Genomic DNA, 21,288 nt, shown 5'->3' on the forward strand with positions numbered 1-21,288 from the left:
TACTATCATTTTGTAAGAGAGAGAGTGCAGCAAGGAGATTTACAAATCCAATACATACCAACTGAAGAGTAAATTGCGAATGTATTAACTAAAGGTTCACATAGTCCTGCTTTTATCAAGCATTGTTACAATCTTAAGATGCAAAATCCTAGCTAAGATTGAGGGGGGATGAAGACTGTGATAATGCTGCCACATCATCATCTTTGGCAGTTAAGAAATGTAATACATCAGCGCCACATCAGCTGTCAAATTAGTTAGGAAGTTAGGTGGTTATGGTGCTAGCTTGCATGCTGAGCTGCTGCTACTACTACTACTAGTAGCTATATATACGGCTTGTATTGTGACTGATGGAATCATCTAAGAAATCTCAGAAGCTTGATTCTCTCAATTCTCTCTCATACATTCTCTTTAGTTTTCTGCATTTTCTTCCATTGATACGTATTGTGATACATGTTATCAGTATGTGAGATTTGAGAAATTAATCCAAAATCTCATCATTTCAATCTGCATATTCGATTTAATATCCTCCAAATATATACATAATGCTGCCTGAATAGGATGGCTGCTTCTTGTAATTGTATACTCTAATACTCTTGCGTACACCATGATGAAGAACTGTGTAGCACTGTAATACCGTGTTTTTAAAATGAAAGCCTAATTTTATTGAGTATCCAACAACCAACAAATTAACAAAAGAATGAATATATCAATTACAGACACAAAGATCTATTACAGTGATATCCCAACGGGGATTTATTAGAACACAAACAAATATTAATAGATGGAGTATATGGTTGCCATTTGCCCCCATACCCTTGAATTATCCATAATTTATTACAATTTACGTTTCCAAACAGTATAATTTATGGAGTATATGGTAGCCATTTGCCCCCATACCCTTGAACTATCCATAGTTTATTACAATTTACATTTCAAAACAGTATAATTTAAAGAATAATGACTTGTCATCGTCTTAGGGTAACAATTAATCAGTAAGTATTTTCAGCATGCTCGTTGGTTGACCCTGCTTGGCGCCTCTTCTTCTCTTCCGACAGTAGTTTAGCAAACCTGAAAATTATAGTAATTAAGTTACAATTTTTTACTACTCACCAATTACACATATAAATCAGTTGGTTTAATGATAAATATTTTACCTTGTAAGAGCCTCTGCATTTGTCTCATGCTTAGTAGCCTCAAACCTGCCACTGTCTAAATTAACCCGAGAAACTGGTTTTTTCAATAGCCCTTCTCCAACTTTTACAAGATTGGTCAAATTCTTCTTTGTGGCTATATCCACAGAAGCTATTGTCCCACGAAGGGTATCATCCTACATTTGGTATCAGAAATGATGTCAGTTTTTTGTGTCTAAACAACATTATTCTAAAAAAAGTTATACTGATGAATCTATGGATAAAATGCATTTCGGATGATGAGTTCAGTACCTGAATTCTAAGATAATTTTCTTCAGAATGAAGGGCTTGGAAAATTGCAGAAAGGTGAAGATCAACCATATCGTTGCTTGCTTGACTGAAAACATTAATGATAGGGGTGGAGCCACCGCTGGTTAACCAATTCAACAGGCCCCATTTAGCTGTAGAAGGTGCATGGTATTTCATTTCAGCTTTTGATGAACCAGTTCCTAATGATATCACTAGAAATCTCCCATAGTCCATAGGTTTCGCAGGAAAGATGTCTGGATTCACCTTCCTTATTTCGTTTGTAACTTCACAAACAGCAAGTAAAGTCTGCAAGGACAAAAGTGTTTTAAGTGTTTAAGTTAATTTTTTATAATCCCGAAGTTTACTTTTAAAATCAATGGTATAAATTGACAATCTGGTAATATAACTCCTCCTATCACATATACCGGATTATTTGCAGCCACGCCGCCATCTATAAGGTTGAATTCCCTAGTTCTGCCTGCAGCGTTCTTGGTTTCAAAATAATGAGCTGGAAGATAAGTTGGTGCCGCTGAGGTTCCAATGCATATGTCAGAGAGTAAGGCATCGTATGATGGCTTATTTTTCACCTGCCAACAAAAATAAGCACATCATATTATATTACAACATATATGAGTAATTTGCTTAAATAATTTTTAGACGTGAACAAATTTTAGAATAATTTGAAGTATAGGATATTCTGGAATATACTAAAATTATTCGAATTAGTTAATATATTAGAAAGACAGTGAATTACCTTAAACTTGGAGAAGATAGTTGTATGGAGATTCTTGATGTCAAATGTGGGAATTACAACATTAGTCAATGTGTCGTGCAGTTTTTTGTTGCCCAGCCTTTCCCTAATCAAGCGATGCAAATACTTGCCATTGTATTTTGGTCCTGCTAGAGCTTTGATAATCTTTGTCGTATTAGGAAAAATTGGCCAACTGTCGTTTAAACCATTAGCGCAAAAATTATTATGAATATCCAAAATATAAAAAATTAATTAAGTGGACATAATTAACGTGTCATTAATTAAGCATGCATTACGTGTTTTGGGGGAAGATTTTAGGACATTGATTTAAGTAGAAGTCTATAATATCTTTGGCAGCGAACAGTGGGCGGTTATTCTCGTTTGGGGCTGCGAGCATAGCAGTCACAAGACCACCTGTGCTTGTTCCTGCAATCACATCAAAATAGTCAGCGATCCTTGCATCTTCACCATCCAGCTTCTGCAGTACCACCAATGACATTAATCTTATTAGTACTTAATTGGGAAAATCACTGAAAGTACTATTAAACCAGAGATGGTAAAGTACTTATATATATATATTGACAGAAAGTCTTATATACCTGAAGTTCAGATTCGAGGAAAGTAAGAATGGTTGCCGGAATGAGGCCTCTTATTCCGCCCCCATCGATACTGAGAACTGTGACTATCTTTCCAAAGACTGTGGGGGGTTCTACTCTACCGCTTCTTTCCATCAGATCAGTTAGAGAGAGAGAGAGAGAGAGAGAGAGAGAGAGAGAGAGAGAGACAGAGAGAGAGAGAGAGAGAGAGAGATTTCTGAGTTATGATTTGAGAGAAGTAGTCTTGGTATTTATAACACCAGCTTTCGTGCATGCGTGTTTCTGCATGGTAACCCATCTTCCGGGAAACATGCATGCAACCTCCCCTTAGATAAATTATAGCAGTATTTAATTGACTATTTTAACTGTGGAAGTCGGACAGATGATTAATTATAGTCTTAATAGTATCCAAACGTAACACAACAATCCGGCATGCTCCCGTATACGATTAGAGAGATAACTGACTCCACAAGAATTGTAGAGGAATTTCCACACAAAACTTCGTAGCTAATTCACGAGACTTTTTGCTTATGATCCAAATTATTTTTATTACAAAATATTTTATAAACATAATCTCTATAAGAAAATCAATAAAATTACAATGGATGGCCAATCAATTATAGCAAATAAATAGATGGTTCGTAATATTTTTACTGTATTAATATATTTCTGCATGCAATAAATAGACGGTTCATAATACTTTTAATGTTTTTGTAACTCCTCCCAAATTTTATGCAGCCAATATCCAGCTAAATGAGGCTCTTGCGTATGTAATATATTCCTGCATGCAATATTGACTTGTAATTACACATACACTTACACATACACCACTTGAGATTTTTTGAGTTTTCACAAAACCCTCTCAAATTTTGAAAGTAATAGAAATACCCCCTAATGTTTCAAAATCATTTCACGAACCCCTTCTTTTAGGGTTTCGTAGTTTTATGATGACAACAGCATAAAATAATTTCAAAATTAACCTTGCATAGATATTCTAGTTAAGAATAAGATATCCCACCTATAACATAAAACCCCCAATTCACCCATTTCTTAAGTTGAAGACAACATCTCCTCTGCTCGGCACTTCTTGGAATGGTTCATCCATACAGTGTATGGTTTGGTGATGAATTTGTGTTTCCCATCTCAGCTTTCTCTTTTGAGATTTAGGTTTGCTTCGCTTTATGAGGTTGAGCTTAATTTGTTAGTTTTTGCTTCTATATGTGGAGCTTTGGTTCGAAATTGATAGTATTTATTTTTTGAGATATTTGTTTGCTTTGCATTATGATTTTTACTTGTGTTTCAGTGCAGTTAAGCTTTTTTTTTTTTTTTTTGTTAGATTAAAATTTTTTTATTTTTTTATTTTTTTTGACCTTTATAACAAGAGTGAAGCGTGAGGGTTAAAAAGTCAGAACATTGGTACTTTTCAGGTTATTGGTTTTCAATTTCTGGATTTAAAGCGCACCGACTTTTATATTTTTAGGTTTACTTTATGAAGAAAATAAAAATGAACGTTGCCTTTTCAAGTATTTCATCAGAACTAACTTGATATGTTTGCATGTGATTAAATATTCTAGCGAGTAAGTTTTTTTTTTTTCAATAGTGAGTAGGTGTTTCACTTATGTGGCCTCCATTTGAAACTTATCATCTCTTAAGTTATTGTAATAGTTTCGAACTCTCTCATTTTTTTCTAACAATAGGAAAATTTTAAAAATAAATAAATAACCTGATGCGCCTGCTATGAGGTGTAAACATAGTTCCTTGAGAAACTTTGCTTATTTTTTCAAATATTTAACTGATCATGGATGTATATGTGGCTGCAACAAGATTTTGTCTCGACCGCTGCCAAGGTCTATTAATTATCAAAAGGTTTATGGTGTCGCGTCAAACAATCTTGTTCGTTTTCAACTCGTTATGCTGATCATAGATTTTTAGTTGGTAGAGTTTTATTTTGACTGATGCAAAGGTCTTTTCATTTGCGTGCTTAATCATGCCTTTCGGATTATGGTCCATATTTTGATCTTTATCTCTATCTGTTGGGTGATACAACATTGCAGAATTCTTCAAGTTTTGACAGAATTTTATGAGTTTTTCTCATAATTATATATTGGATTTATTCAATGTCATGCTGCCGTACTTTATTAATTCAGTTCAAAAAACAGAAAAAGCGATTGAATTTATTCGATGTCAACCAATTGGTCTTATATATGGCAGTAGCCAATTCAACAATATGAGGTTGACAGATAGGATAATATGTAACTTTATCCAATCGTACTTCAAATTCTTCTTTTTAAAAACTGAGATGAATAGTCATCTCTTAGTTTGCAAATAATTAGTCTCTTAAAACGTGCCTTGAAAAAACAAACCAAAACAGCCAGATGTTGGATTAAATCAAATTGTTGAAATAATCCAAACCCTAAGGAATAATCAACCTTTCAATTTGGGGTTTGGAATAAAAGGAACAAACGAATTAATCTGTCGCAGTTGAAGGATACTTTCATCCTTATTTAATTGTTTGGGTTTGATTATTCAAAAAGACAGGTCAAAACTTAGTTTTGGTCTAAATCAATTAGGGTAGACATGAAGGTGCTTCTTAGGGTGGGGACAAATTCTTTCTTCCACACAAGAAGAACTTCGAGTTGCGTCATCTGTCTAAAAATGGTGCGTTTGTTACACCGGATAATTTCAGACTGGATTAACTTCAAAAACTAAGCTAGACTGATTTAGACTAAACTAAATTAGATTGACATAGTAAAGTGTTTGATATAGTATCAAACTAAAAGGCAGGGTAATAAAAATCAATGAAAAAAGGACCCAATTTGAACAATCACAACAAATTAATTCCATACAACATCATAAATTATCTAGCCCACAGTGAAATCCTAAATTGAAAAATACCAGAAGGGGAAATCACTAAGTAGAATATATCAATGAAAATCAAAATCGCGTTTTACTGGGATGCAAATTAGCCGTACCTAGTGCGTGGTTAGGCGCCTCCTGATTAGGAATGGACAAAGGTTATGACAAGTAGGTAACTGTAGTTGTTCACCTATAACTGTTTATGCTCATACCTGCATAACCGTTTACCCGTTGGGTAATTGCCTAAACGGTTATACTCATACCCATAACCGTTTATGAACGGTTAACCATACCCATAACCGCATATCTATTTAACCCTAACCATATATCCGTTTACCCATTTGTTAACCCATTTACCCCATTTTCTCCTATTTACATGTTTTTTTGAACCATAACCATATACAACTCCAATAATTGAAATAATAATTCACGAACGATATTTTTAACTGTTATCAATCAAGGTAATATGATATATTTGCTAAGAATTAATTTGTTACTAACAAAATACCTCTCATTACTTGAGCAAGCATATTGGAAAGAAAATTCATGTATTTCAGACATATTTTTCTTCTATACCCAAGCAAGTCTTCAATTATAACATCCATACGATTACAAAGTAAAGCTTCTAAAACTCAAGGTAGTCATTATCTTAGGTTGAGCATATTATAATCAATATGCACTAGGACTGGATGTTATAAGCACCAACACTAGAATCAATAAGCATTAGCACTGGATGTTATAATTGAAATGGATGTTATAATCAACTTGCAATTTCTATAGAAAGTGAATGTTGTGATTTAGATTCGCTTAGGTTTTTTGTTTTTTAATTTTATGTATATATTAAAATAAACGGTAAATGGGTACTCGTTTATAACTGTAGTTAATACCCATAACCGCCCATATAAATTTCACGGGTAAACGGTTACCTGTAACCATAACCGAGAAATTCGGACGGGTAACTACGGTTACCCATTGTTAACAGAAATGCAAACAAACACAGAAATGCAGAAAGAGCATGTATCGAATAAGAAAAGAGAGAAAAGAATGAGAGAGAGAGAGAGAGAGAGAGAGAGAAAGTAATTGATTCCATTGATACTGAATTGATGTATACAACTATGAGAATACAGTTTATATAGCCATCATGACTAGCTTGCAGCCTAAGCTGTTTAACTAACTAATTTGATAACAACTCTAACAACCTTTCGGCACGTGGATATTGTCAACATCCCCCTCAATCTCAACTAGGATTTCCCAGTTTGAGATTGAAGCAGACCATTCATCAATCAACTACCCAAAGAATTTCAGCCCCTCAAACTGATTTCTACACCGCTGTAGCTACTGTTTTCTTTGTGATAAGGTTTCCAATATTTTACAATCAACATTCCTATAAGATCTTCAATTTTCACATATTCCACTTTGTTTTCAGACATTTTGATTACTCTGACCAAATGATTCTTCATTCACAATTGAGAATGATCAAACAACAAGCTTTACAATCAAAGAAATCAAGAAACACAACCTTCTTCGGCAATTGGCCTTCAATGAAGAAAGGGAACAAGAACTGCACTCCTGCAATCAGCCTTAATGGAGTTGCACACAATGACAACAAACAAAACTTGTCAAGAATGTTACTCTGGCTATCTGCCTTATGGAGGAAACAAATTGCATTCAACACTCTTGGCAATCGGCCTTACGGAGTGCACAAATCTCAAACAACCAAGAACTAATCACGCAACAAAAAGGAATGGTTATTGGCCTTTGTATTCCTTCAACAATCTCGCAGAAAATGGCTATCGGCCTTAATAGCTAAACTTGCATACAAGAAACCGTATTGAAGAAAACAAATTTTCACTGCGGCATTTAAGCAAACATATAGAGTGCAGAATTTAGTAGCAAAACCTAAGACTCGAGCTCGTGATCGGAAAACCCAATGGGAGAACCTCCACCAAACCACCAGCTACCAAAAAACCTCGACGAACAAAAAGAAATCCTCAACGATCACAGCGGAAGAACAGCCCTGAAGATCAGAACAATTATTCAAACCCAGAAAACATTATCAAAAGTGAAGATTCTGTGCCTTCTTCATTGAGACAATCAAACAAACAGATGGAGTGCATAAAGAAAGATGAAACCTAAAACTGCAGTACGTCCTTTGAGCAGCAATCCAAACTGAACAAATTGAATCCCCAAGACCATCTTCAAGAATCAGAATTACCAACTAAGTAATTAAACCCAATTCACAACCCACTGTGTACAAAGAAACAAATCGAGTACAAAGCAAGTAATTGAACCCAATTCACAGTCCACTGTGCTGATCAAAGATCTCTAAGAACCCTCCAACAATCAACAAATCGAGTTACCCAGTAATGAAATTAAGCAATTGAATTGGAAAAGTAACATTACCAGGCAAGTAATGCAAAAGCCAAGAGTTGCCCAACCACCATGATCAAACAAAGAATGGCAATCGGCCTTAGAAATAAGCAATACATCTAATCAGAAAGAAATACTCACTGAGACAACCCATCAAATAGCTGGAGTGCACATATCTTTTCCCTGTTGAAATACCCAGATTCGAGCACCAAGAACCTTCACCAAGAATAGCAAATCGTCCCACATAAACAAAGCAACAACAAACTATGCGACGGAAGAACGAAGACGGAAAAATCACCAAGGATCGACCTTCGGTGATGATACCATGTTAATAGAAATGCAGACAAACACATAAATGCAGAAAGAGCATGTATTGAAGAAGAAAAGAGAAAAGAGAATAAGAGAGAGAGAGAGAGAGAGAGAGAGAGAAAGTAATTGATTACATTGATACTGAATTGATGTATACAACTATGAGAATACAGATTATATAGCCATCATGACTAGCTTGCAGCCTAAGCTATTTAACTAACTAATTTGATAACAACTCTAACAACCTTTCGGCACGTGGATATTGTCAACACCCATAACCAATGAGTATTTGCCCATCCCTGCTCCTGTTGTCCCTGGTCTTCTTGGGGAGTCGCCTCCTGACGGCCCTAGTCTTCTTGGTGAGTTGCCTTATGCCTTTGGCACATCACTGTCAACACAACATCTCAATGAAAAGCCTCCAGACTGACCCAAAGAGATTCAGAAGAAATTAGATCGACCCAAAGAGATTTTAGAAGAAATTAGACCGACAACTCATGTTTGTGCCTGTAACTGATCCAGATGTTTTTTAGCTCCTTGTAGTTTCCAATTGTCTTCCTTTGTTTTTGGATCGTGCAGGAAGTTAGCTCGATGCTGTTAGAGAAGCTTCTTTCTGCAGGTATTGGGAATCGACCTGTTGTTTTCGTGACTCACAGGTCTGTACAGTGTTGCTTGTGTGTTCAAATCTATCCCACTGGTGTGCCATTTTCTGTTTAATCATACAATAGCCATAACATATATATTTTTTTTTCAGTCATCACATACACATACACACACACACACATATATAAAATGCACTCTTTCTCTTAATTTTTTTCAATTTCGAGTTCTAACTTTGACGGATTTAAGGATGTCCTTGAGGTCTCGTGTGTTGTCAGAGTTTTTTGTATCCCCGTTAAAAACAAAACAGAAGTAAAATAAGCAGGTGCTGCAGACGTTTTTATTCTAAATGAACTTTCTGGTAAACACCAAATGTGGTACACAGTCTCACAACCAAAGGATATAGTCTTTTATTGTGTCTTCCTTTTCTCACCCTCAATTTTAGTGCAGTAAATAATGTAACCAATCTTTCTCTTTATTTTGGTTCACAGCATCCTTTGTTTTCTGGGAGAACTAATAAAAAGTCCCTCACAAAACTCTTTTTATCGAAAAACACTTAGCCAACTTTTCTTATTATTAAGAACATGTATTGTATTATAAGGATGAAAAACATAATGAGTCGCACTTCATGAAATCCTTAATAATAAAGAAAGTGTGCTTAATAATACAAAAAGGTATCCTTAATGATAAAGAAAGTTGTCTAAGAGTTTTTTTTTTTAATAAAAAAAGGTTTTGCTAGGGGCATTTTATTGATTTTCTATTTTTTTTTGGTAAACAGTTCATAGCATCCTTTTATTACTAAGTTTTTATACAATATAATTTATAGATGATTATATTTTTAATGCAATAATTTACTGGCTTTCTCTTGTTTGCAGCATGGGAGGTCTGGTTGTCAAGCATATACTGCATAAAGCAAGAGCAGATAATATCAATAACCTCGTGAAAAACACCATTGGAGTTGTACGCACCTTTCCATAATTGACCAATTCACTTATAATGCTGTTCTTCACCTGTTTATTATCGTTTTCTATATGAGAACTCTGGTGTTTTATGCTCGCTTCAGGTTTTCTATAGCTGCCCGCATTTTGGAAGCAAACTTGCTGATGTTGTAAGATTATGAGTATGAAACATGTACAAGAACTAGTTATAGTGCTTGAGATTGATACGGAAAAGTCTTGGTTAAAACTGTTTAGGTTGTCCTTATTGTTTTAGGATAATAGAGTTGAGAGAAGTTCTAATTGGTTTTGGAAAAGAACTTAGTGTTGGAACTTCATGAGGTCTCGTAATTCTTTATGGTTTGTATGAACTTGAATCTCAGTCCAATTCTGATAGGGAATGGATAGAGGAGCACTATATATTTATGGTTCAAACCACTGCTCTTGCGATACCAGCTTATGTTATTCTAAGTCTTATTGATTAGAGAAGCTATTGTGATTGTAAAAGAGGAGAAGGTTTCGAACACAGAGGCTACAATGGCTTCTTCATCAAGATCGAACAATGCAGGTATGTTATAAAAGGTTTTGGTTCTTAAGTCTGTTAAATGAAAAATTTAGACTAGTTGTGATTCAATTGGATGAATTCTTGTTTCTTGGATAAGTTGCTGCAATTTAATTCTTACAGACTGTTAGACCAAGTAAGTGTTTGCTTCCTGTGTTGGAATTAACCCTAAAACTAATAGTAAACTCTAGAATACAACGCAGCAAGATTAGTGAAACCTTACCTGCAGAATACAAAAGATCACCAATTCGTTCCTGCAGAGGTCATGAACATGATGCAAAAGGCTCTTCTACTCACTTGGAGACCTGTATGTCCTTATGGTGATAGTCCCAAAAACGAAGAACATTTTCTCTGTGAGCAGGGAATCCTTTTTAAATAAAGCAAGGTTACCCAACTTCCATCTATCGTGGAGGTTGGTTATAGAGCCGTTGCTTTCAGTTCCAGTAGTGGAGGAAGTAGTTCTAGTACGTGCTTCAAAATGCAAAGCATGATGGATGTAACTCCTCAATTATAGGACATGGTTTTACACGTATATAAAACCCTAACTGATTTATAATTTCAAACATGTTGACACACCTTTATCACTACTAGTTGAGTCCAATTAGGATTCTTACATTCTCCCACTTGGATGTTAACTAGTTGTGGTTTGAAACAACATGTTCATTATAAATCATTCCTTAGTGATCACCGTGAGTTTCATTCAATCCATATCCTATGCATATCTACCAGTAACCATTTGAAAATCGAACTCCAGAAAACAATGCATGTATCAATACTGCATGCACCCTGAAATCACGATATTCAAAATCGCACTGTATGATGTCAATGACATATGCATATATGTACAATCCATACTTCAGTAATCACTACAATTCTCACACCTTTTCCTTCCACACTCATCTGTCCAGTGCACTTTAATCAGACTTATCCTTAGAGCTTTTCATCCTTAAACACTGGACTTCGAGTTGATTTCTAGCTTCCTGCACAAAACAAACTTATCCAATATGTTCTTTGGAACAATCATTGGCCACATTAAGTGCTTTAAATAAGTCTGAATCAATAACCATAGTGTCAATTGAATATAAGCTTGAATGAAACAACAAAACACAAACTTGCAGCAACACTAGTAAATAGTTAAAATTCATGCGGTAGCATGTTTTACTCCCACATTCCTACAGAATCAAAACTATCATGCACACCCATGTTTGCTACATGTTTATTGAACACTCCCACTAATCTCGCATATCGAAACTAATAATAAAGCTTCACAATAGTGGTACGTTTCTAGAAAACTGTATGCAACAAATCTTTTCAGAGACATATCAACAATTCCTTATGTGAATATGCAATAGCCATATGGATCCTTATTTGAATAGTCATAATCTCCATCCTTATATTCACAAGTTGATCTCCTGTATCACCGTATAACAGTCTTCCTTTTTACTTCAAAAATTGAAGTCACAAGTCCAAAATACTTGCACAAAGTAGTACAATTAACCATTATTCTAACTAGTTGGCCACCAAGTTTATTTATTGCACATATTCTTTTAATCAAACCAGAAAGAACCCTTATGGCGAAAGAGTACAATACATAATAATTTGCAAGATGTAAGGCATAACAAATATAAAGTCATCACTCCCACTAATTTAATTAATCATAACTTAATTACAGAACAACACTTTTGATAAAGTTCTGAAATATGCATACTTTGGGAGCAATCTTACTACGATAATTAGTTAACAAAAAGCATCTTACCACATAATTTTATTTTATTTTTTTTTTTCTTTTATGTTTCTTTAACATGCAAGAAATCACATTATCAATGAAAAAGTCACAAAAGTATCACAATCTTTCATGCACAAGATATTCCAATCTTTCCTTGATATTCATATAAGCATGTATGATGGATACACAAAACCATACCACAGACAATCAAACGGTATGAAACAACTGGACCACAATTGTATCGATATCAAACATTAGTTCGTATTAGCTTCACACTCCTTATAACGACCAACACGTAACCATCCAATGCAACCATATGCAATAGAAAAAGACGATAGACAACGCATATAAACATCTTATATACATTATATATAGTCACGCAATTTAACCATGTTGTCATCTTTAAGATTATAATTCAACTTGAGTCATGCTAGCTTGAATCAGGGTGAGCTTCCTTACACTACATTTTAGCAAATTCTGGTGCAAAATTATGAAACCCTTGCTCTACAGCATGAAACTGATGAAACTTGCTTTACAGCCTGAAACTGATTGCGTTGGAAATAATGACTTTCCATTTGATTCATGTTGTGGTGGTATATGCCATATGCCATATGCATGCGTACATTAGTTATTGTTCCAAGACTTGGATGGTAGAGCATGCTAATAGTACGGTTGGCATCATTGATTTGTTCTCTCACATATGGATGTTGAATATTAAACATGCATTCATCATACAAGGAAACTTAATACATATGTTTTCAAAAACTTTACCTTACTTTCAATTTGATTTGGACAACACAAAGAACAACTCTCATAATCTTTTAGAACTCAATAACTTTAGAATGAGTTAATGAGTGTGAATCTCACGATTTCGTCACTTATGCTCTCACTTGAGCAAAACACTCATTAATTTATTGCTTCACCAAAATTCGGCATATTAGTTGCTTAAAATTTTAAACACAATAGAATAGAAATCCAAAACAAGATTCCATGAGTGAGTTCCAATTACTCTAGGATTTACTATAATTAATTTACACACACACACACACATAAAATGACTAATCCTCAAGTTATGTAAAATAAACCAGAGACACTTATTATTCATATAACAAGTTAAGAAGTCATGTTTGTCCTATTAATAACCAAGAGACAAGCAAAGTGGACTAATCAGAACCTGCCAGCATAGATTTCTTTATGAGCATAGATTACTTATAAATTTGTAACAAACAAAATACATAATCAATGACCACGAAAATGTGAATTGTAGGAGAAGACACATATACGTACAACATATCAAAATGTCAAGCATTTTCATGGTCCATATATGTGCCATTGATTAAGCTTTATTCAAGACATAATTTGCCAAGCAATTTCTGTGCATCAACATCTCTCATGAAGAGAAATATATATAACAACATTTTCTATCTCATGCTTTCATTAAAATTGGTCCTTACATACCTATAATGAGGCTCATAGCAGAAGCATTCGTAAATAAAAAATAAAGAACTTTATCTCTTGATCACACATTACATGGGTTACCTCATGAAAACTTTCAACACCTTTGGGCAAGGCTTTCACAAACTTTTATGAAATAAATTCATACTATGCCACCTAATTGAACAAAAAATAATGATCTACACCTTTGGGGTAAGAAGATCATCAATCCATTTGTTATAATTAAGATGCAAGTTTGATCAAAGAACCTTAAAATCACTGATCCTAATGTCAACTAAGCCGTTGCGTTTTGCTTAGTTGATGCAAGTATGTGATAACTTTGTCGTTGTTATATATAGTTGATATGTTTCATTACTTTGCTTTCTAAGTTCATCAATAATTGTTTATGCAAAACCTATTATCAATTGGAACCCGACTCAAAGCAAAAGGAGTGTTACAATTAAACAAATGGGAAAGCAGAAACCCACTTTGAAATTGATCGAATAAAATATCATGTGGGCAACGATTCAATTATTAAGCTACAATTGCATTACACCAATGTCTATGTGCCAATATATATATTTATATATCAATATGTATTATAGTGTAATTAAGAAGACATTACCTATATGCAAAAAGTGCAGCAGCGAACAACATATTGGAAGTGTAAAGAGATGAATGATTACCTACCTGAAGAAGTCATGGATGAAACCAAAGAATAGCTTCTACTCTGCAACCTCGGATGAGAAACAACTTTAAATATTAAACACAGATTTATGTTACACCTTTGGGCAAGAAACATAAACTGCCAAATATGCATTACGCATCCTTATTTGTATAGCTATTTCACAAAATTCACATTCCAACTTGAATCACATCTTTGGACAGGAGACTAAAGTTGCCTTACGGAATCATGAAATACTATACACTGAGTCACAGTTTGAACCAATCATTATTTCTTTCTTTGGAAAGATTAGTATCATGTTATAAACTGTTAGTCACAATTTCATGTAAAAATTACCTTGAACAGAACTTCCTAATAATTCTCACTTTGGTGAAAAATTATATAACCATTTGTTCAAGAATACTTTATCATGGTTGTTGCTCCTGCAAAAGCCGTTAGTTTCAATAACCTTTGAGATGAGTTATCTTTATCATCATGCCTTCCAACATGTGTCTGAAAAACTTTATACACATGAACCATTAATAATGACAACCATAAACCACAATTAAGTTTTTGTCAAATACTGATAATCCCACTTTTTCGTGAAGATTATTTTAATTGGAGTCTTTAACAAGATGAATCATTAGATGCCCAAAAAAATAGCTGTTAGCGACATAACACTATATACATAGCTCTGCAATTGTCTAAATCATTAGCAAGCCATTAATTACCGATATATATACGTATATGTCGTTTTGGAGTGAGACTTTAATAACAAGATTACTTGTATATGAAACCTGTCAGCAACACCACAAGATAAAAGTGTAATACTACCTGTAGAACCTAAGGATGACTGCACAAGAGAGAACTTGTACTCCCACTAATTAACCCAGTTTACTTTTATTGATCAAGATTGAATGATCTATTTTCAGTCACGGAACTCCAATATTTCAAGCTACCTACATGTCAGACTTAACCAATATATTCTTATAAGACAAGAATTAATCAGTCATTTAAATCAATCAAATGCATATAACAAGTCTGAACAAGTTTTAATGCTACCAGTTAACAACCTCAAATGGCAAGAAACGCAGGCTTGAAATAGCGTACATGTATATAAATATACACACCAGTTTCGTTAAGTTAGGAAAATAAAGAATTATATATATCAAGTTTTCTCAACAAATATGAATCTAATCATTCTCAGAGTGATTGGAAATAATTCATTGGATCTAGGGCCTGTTAGATGACTTTGATACGAAATGTTGGAATTAACCCTAAAACTAACAGTAAACTCTAGAACACAACGCAGCAAGATTAGTGAAACCTTACCTGCAGAATACAAAAGATCACCAATTTGTTCCTGTAGAGGCCATGAACACGATGCAAAAGGCTCTTTTACTCACTTGGAGACCTGTATGTCCTTATGGTGATAGTCCCAAAAATGAAGAACATTTTCTCTGTGAGCAGGGAATCCTTTTTAAATAAAGCAAGGTTACCCAACTTCCATCTATTGTGGAGGTTGGTTATAGAGTTGTTGCTTTCAGTTCCAGTAGTGGAGGAAGTAGTTCTAGTACGTGCTTCAAAATGCAAAGCATGATGGATGTAACTCCTCAATTATAGGACATGGTTTTACACGTATATAAAACCCTAACTGATTTATAATTTCAAACATGTTGACACACCTTTATCACTACTAGTTGAGTCCAATTAGGATTCTTACATCCTGCTCCCTCGTCTTCAAGAGGTTGTGATCAACCTAAATTCTTATCCTTGAAGAGTTAGCTTAGGTTACAACTCTTTTAAATGTTTGTTGTTTCTCTGATATGTTTCTTTTGTATAGGTTGTTGTATTATTTGAATTTTCCTCTCATGATACATGGGAGGCTCTCGAGCAACAATATGCTTCCTCGTCCCAAAATCGCATTTTGTTTCTTCGGAATGAACTGATGCAAACGAAGAAAGGAGATATGTCTATTGCTGATTATCTTGATCGAATGAACTCGATTTCTGACAACCTTGCCCTAGCTAGGCAACCAATGAATGATGATGAGCTTTTCCAAATTATTTTGAACAATCTGGGTCCTGCCTATGAAATGACTGTGAGTTATACACAGGCACGTGACACTCTAATCATGTACCCTACACTTGAAGCTCTCCTACTGACAACGAAAAGGAGGATGGCTAAGCAAACTGCTTCTATTATAGAGGTTGCTCCTATGTGACTGCAAGAGATCGTGGTGGACAACTTCGAGGCAATAGACGCAGTGTGTCTCCGTCTGCACATGGTGGTGGTGCTACCAACCAGCGAGGGTTTCTTCCTTGCAGCAATAATCAGAGGCTCAACTTTGCCTGCAATGGTGAGAAGTTCACGTCTACAAGTGAACGACTCACTTGTTAAATTTGTGGAAAACAAGGGCACCCTGCCTTAGATTGTTTCCAAAGAATAAATGTAGCATATGAAGGGCGAATTCCAGCAAAGAGACTTACTGTTATGGCCACATCACCCGTCACAATCAACAAGCAACCTAATAGACAGTGGTTGCTTGACACGGGTGCTAATGCACATATGACTCCAGATCTTCAGAATTTGATCAACCTAAAATAGCATAATGGTAATGAGAATGTTGGTGGTGTAGGTAATGATATTGGTTTCTCTATATCTCATCTCGGTTCAAATAAAATTCAAACTAAGTCGTGCTCATTTGAATTGAAAAACATTCAAAGATGTCCCACTGCCTCAACCAATATTATTTCTGCCTACAAGTTTACCCTAGATAACAATTGTTATTTACTTATCTTTCCTCATTTTTTTTCTTGTTAAGGACCTCAAGATCCAGAAGACGCTTTTCCAGGGAGATGTGAGAATGGCTTATACCCATTTTTTGGTGGCGGTGGACAATTCAATTACCCTATTTCAGTGTGTGTAGGCATTCGAGTCTTGGCTCAAAAATGGCATTCACATTTTGGTATCCTGCGTCATTTATTATCAAGTTTTTAATTTCAAATAAACGAGTACCAATTCATGGTACTTCTGATGTAATGTTATGTTTGTCGTGTCCATTAAGAAAGAGTACGAAACTACCATTTAGTGCTTCCGAGTTTGTTTCCCAATTTCCTTTGCAAATTTTACATTTGGATGTTTGGTGTTCTCTAGTTGTTTCAATTGAAGGTTTTAAATATTATGTCTTGTTTGTGGATGATTATTCTAGATATTCTTGGATTTTTCCAATGAAAAATATGTCTAAAGTGTTTCAAATATTTATTACATTTAAATCTAAAGTGGAAAATATGTTCAATACTTAAAATGGTATTGCAGAAAGAAAACATCGACATATTGTCGAAACTGGTATTGTCATGATTTCCCATTCTCAAATTCCAAACAAATACTGGTTTGATGCTTGTTTAACGGCAACTTATTTAATCAATAGACTGCCAACTCGGGTTTTGTCATATAAGTCACCATATGAAAAATTGTTTGCCAAAATTCCAAAATATAAGACGTTGAAGGTATTTGGTTGTAGGTGTTTTCCATGGCTTGTGCCTTATGCACAAAATAAACTTCAACCCAAGTTATAACCGTGTGTGCTTTTAGGTTACACACTGAATCATCAAGGGTACTAATGTCTGGACTTGTACACGAGACGAATTTATTTGTCTCGCCATGCCCTATTCGATGAGGACTCATTTCCATTTAAGGAACTCACATCTCCACTGGAAAACGTTGATCCAACAGGTAGTGCTACATCTCCTGATCTTTTGTTTACTTTTCCTATATTAATGTCAACCTCATCCACCAACTCCCTAACTTCACCTCAACCCTTAGTGTCTTTGCCTCCTTCAAATCCCACTCCTTCAGATTTGATAAATCCTCCCTCAAATCCCATCGTACCACAGCCCTTAAATCAACCACCCACTATATCTTTACCTAACCCTATCTCCACCGATCTCAATTTAAATGAGCAAGCAGTACCTCATAAGTCAGATATAGATCAGCCTATGTCATCATCAGATCATGCCAATACACAGATGAGTCAGCCCTCGGTGCCCTCTGTACCACTGCAGCGAATGACAACTCGTTTGCTGTTTGGAATACTCAAACCTAACCCTAAATATGAGTTGCATGTTTCTACTGATCTTTCTTCTGTTGAACCAACATGTTCTAGTCAGGCAATTAAAAATCAAGCATGGAGGGATGCCATGGTTCAAGAATTCAATGATTTGCAACGTTGTGGTACTTGGAAACTTGTTCCTTATCATCCTAAAATGAATTTGTTGCCAAACAAATGGGTATTCAAGATCAGAAAATGGGTAGATGGCTCGATGGAGAGGCACAAGGCCAGGTTGGTCACCAATTGGTTTTATCAACAACCTGGAATTGATTACACAAAGACCTTCAATCCTATGATCAAGCACAGCACCATCATACTTGTCCTCAATTTAGCAGTTTCAAAAAGATGGCATGTAAGGCAACTGGATGTATAGAACGCATTCTCAATTTAGCAGTTTCAAAAAGATGGCATGTAAGGCAACTAGATGTACAGAACGCATTATTGAATGGATTTCTAAAAGAGGATGTATATATACGACAACCTGCTGGCTTTGTTGATCAGCAATATCCAAATCATGTGTGTAAATTGCAATGAAGCATATATGGCTTGAAATAAGCCCCTTGAGCGTGGTTCCAACGTTTTTCAGAGTTTCTTCTTTAACTAGGGTTTCACGCTTCGACTTGTGATTACACTTTATTCGTTTTCAATCACAGTGTGATCTATTTGGTTTTATTGATTTATATGGATGACATCATGTTGATAGGAAATAGTCCTCGTCAAATGTTGAGCTTAATCAAGAAATTGGGTACTTTATTCTCGATGAAGGACTTGGGTCATCTACATTACTTTCTGGGGGTTGAAGTTAAGTATTTTCAGCAACAAATGCATCTTAATCAAGCCAAGTATGCTTGGATTTGTTGAAACGTACAAAGTTTTTGGATGCCAAACCTATTTTTACTCATGTTCCTAGCGGTCACAAGCTTAGTGCTTATGATGGTGAACCACACGACAATCCAGAGATGTACTGTAGTGTTGTGGGTGCATTACAGTATTTGACAATAACGAGACCGAATCTTTCCTATGCTGTGAACCAGGTGTATCAGTTCATGCATTCTCCAAGAAGTGCACATTGGCAGGCAGTCAAGAAAATTCTTCGTTATGTGAAGGCCACATACAATCATGGCCTTGTCTATAAATCTGGTACTACACATTTCACGACTTATTCTGATGCTGATTATGTTGGCAATCTTGATACAAGACATTCAATTGGTGGTTTCTGTGTTTATTTTGGGTCCAATCTCGTGTCATGGAGTTCTAAGAAGCAAAAGACAGTTAGTAGGTCAAGTTCAGAAGCTGAATATAGGCAACTTGCTTATACAGTTGTAGAACTTTCGTGGCTCAGGTCTCTTTTTCGAGACTTACACTTGCACCTTGACGGTGCGACAATATTTCCTCCATTGCCCTTGCTTCTAATCCCATGTTTCACTCACGGACAAAGCACTTGGAGGTTGATTATCATTATGTTCAAGATAAGGTGGTTCGACGTGAATTACTTGTCAATTTCATCTGTGCTCAAGATCAGGTTGCTAATTTGTTCACAAAAGGTTTGTCATCGACAAGGTTCAAGCTTCTTGTTTCCAAGCTTCCTGTTGTTCCTCCATTTGTCAGCTTGCGAGGGGATGTTAGACCAAGTTAGTGTTTGTTTCCTGCTCCCGCAACTTTAGGAGGTTGTGATCAACCTAAATTCTTATCCTTGAAGAGTTAGCTTAGGTTACAACTCTTTTAAATGTTTGTTGTTTCTCTGATATGTTTCTTTTGTATAGGTTGTTGTAATATTTGAATTTTGAATAGCCTTGTAAATAGGGATTTCTTTCCGTGACGTAATCTAAAATGGAATATAAATACATGCAGCCTCTCTTTGAAAAGGCATGCAATTGAAGTGAACTCTTGAGCAATCCTACGTTTTACACAGACATGCCTTGGAGAATGGGATTGTGTTTCGCCCAGCACCGACAGTACAACCTAAACGTTTTCCTCCCTTTAGTATCAGATTTCTGGTTCTGAATGTTCGGACCAGCAAATCTTGTTGTATTGATGTTGATAGAATTACTTTTTGATGTTTCATAGATAGGAGAGCTAAGAACTGGATCTCCAAGCTTGGAAGGGTTTATCAAGTACTTGGTGGACAGCAAGCTCGTATTAGACACCGTCGAGCGCATTGTCAATGAATCAAATGACGTCGCTTGAGAGTTTGTGGCTGATTTCATTTCATCAATTCTTTAATCTTGCCTATAGCATGTCATTGCAAGACATGTACTTTTTGAGTTTTCAGGATTCTTTAATCTTACCTAAATGATTCAAAGTCTTGAAATTTAAGTTAATTATTCTGAATTCTGAGGCGGTGTTGCTGAAGTTGCGTAAATTCTAGAGTACATCAACGTACGGCATACATGTTAGAGTTCATAGCTTCTGGTATTTAGTTTTATGAAGGTTTTGAGTGTTTGGGTAGAAGGAAAGTTGCAGAGAAAATGCAGTTATGGTGTTGCGAGAGTGATGAAGGTTCTAATTGTATTTCACACTCCACTAACCAATATAACCGTTAGAGGAGACAGAGAAGTGAGATTCTTCTCTAACAAAGTTACACCAAGATTAAATCCTAACCTTCTATCACCCTATGTTACACTTGTCATAATCTATCACTTTGATCTCTATCACTTAGATCTTAGGTTAGAGAAGGGACCACTTGGACTATGATCCAATGGCTCAAATTACATTAGAAAATAAACATATAAAAATGAAATTCAAAACTTGTGACTTTGCCTCCAAGATATCAGCTCAAGGGTTATTTTCTGAGGTGATTACATCAGAAAAAAAATTATTCAAAGTCTTGAAATTTATGTTAATTGTTCTGAATTCTGAGGCGGTGTTGCTGAAGTTGCGTAAATTCTAGAATACATCAACGTATGACATACATTGCTGAATTTGCGAGGAGAAATGT

At 35.3% G+C, this 21,288-nt stretch overlaps 1 protein-coding gene across 2 annotated transcripts; it reads right to left on the reverse strand.

Moving 5' to 3' along the window:
• Positions 1–252: 252 nt before the first annotated feature.
• On the reverse strand, positions 253–2,975 carry LOC137716882 (patatin-like protein 2). Of its 2 annotated transcripts, none has more exons than XM_068456240.1 (7): positions 2,790–2,929; positions 2,487–2,616; positions 2,194–2,383; positions 1,865–2,026; positions 1,443–1,745; positions 1,155–1,327; positions 253–1,068 (listed from the first exon to the last, which is right to left on the reverse strand). In XM_068456240.1, exons 2-7 carry the CDS (start codon positions 2,585–2,587, stop codon positions 990–992), a joined length of 1,008 nt encoding a protein of 335 aa, XP_068312341.1. In that variant the 5' UTR covers positions 2,588–2,616; positions 2,790–2,929; the 3' UTR covers positions 253–989. The 2 variants fall into 2 exon arrangements, with proteins under 2 accessions (XP_068312341.1, XP_068312340.1); XM_068456239.1 differs by having other exon boundaries at positions 257–1,068; positions 2,487–2,668; positions 2,790–2,975.
• Between the last annotated feature and the right edge of the window lie 18,313 nt (positions 2,976–21,288).

Source organism: Pyrus communis, chromosome 15 (assembly GCF_963583255.1).
Source record: "Pyrus communis chromosome 15, drPyrComm1.1, whole genome shotgun sequence".
Classification (NCBI taxonomy): domain Eukaryota; kingdom Viridiplantae; phylum Streptophyta; class Magnoliopsida; order Rosales; family Rosaceae; genus Pyrus; species Pyrus communis.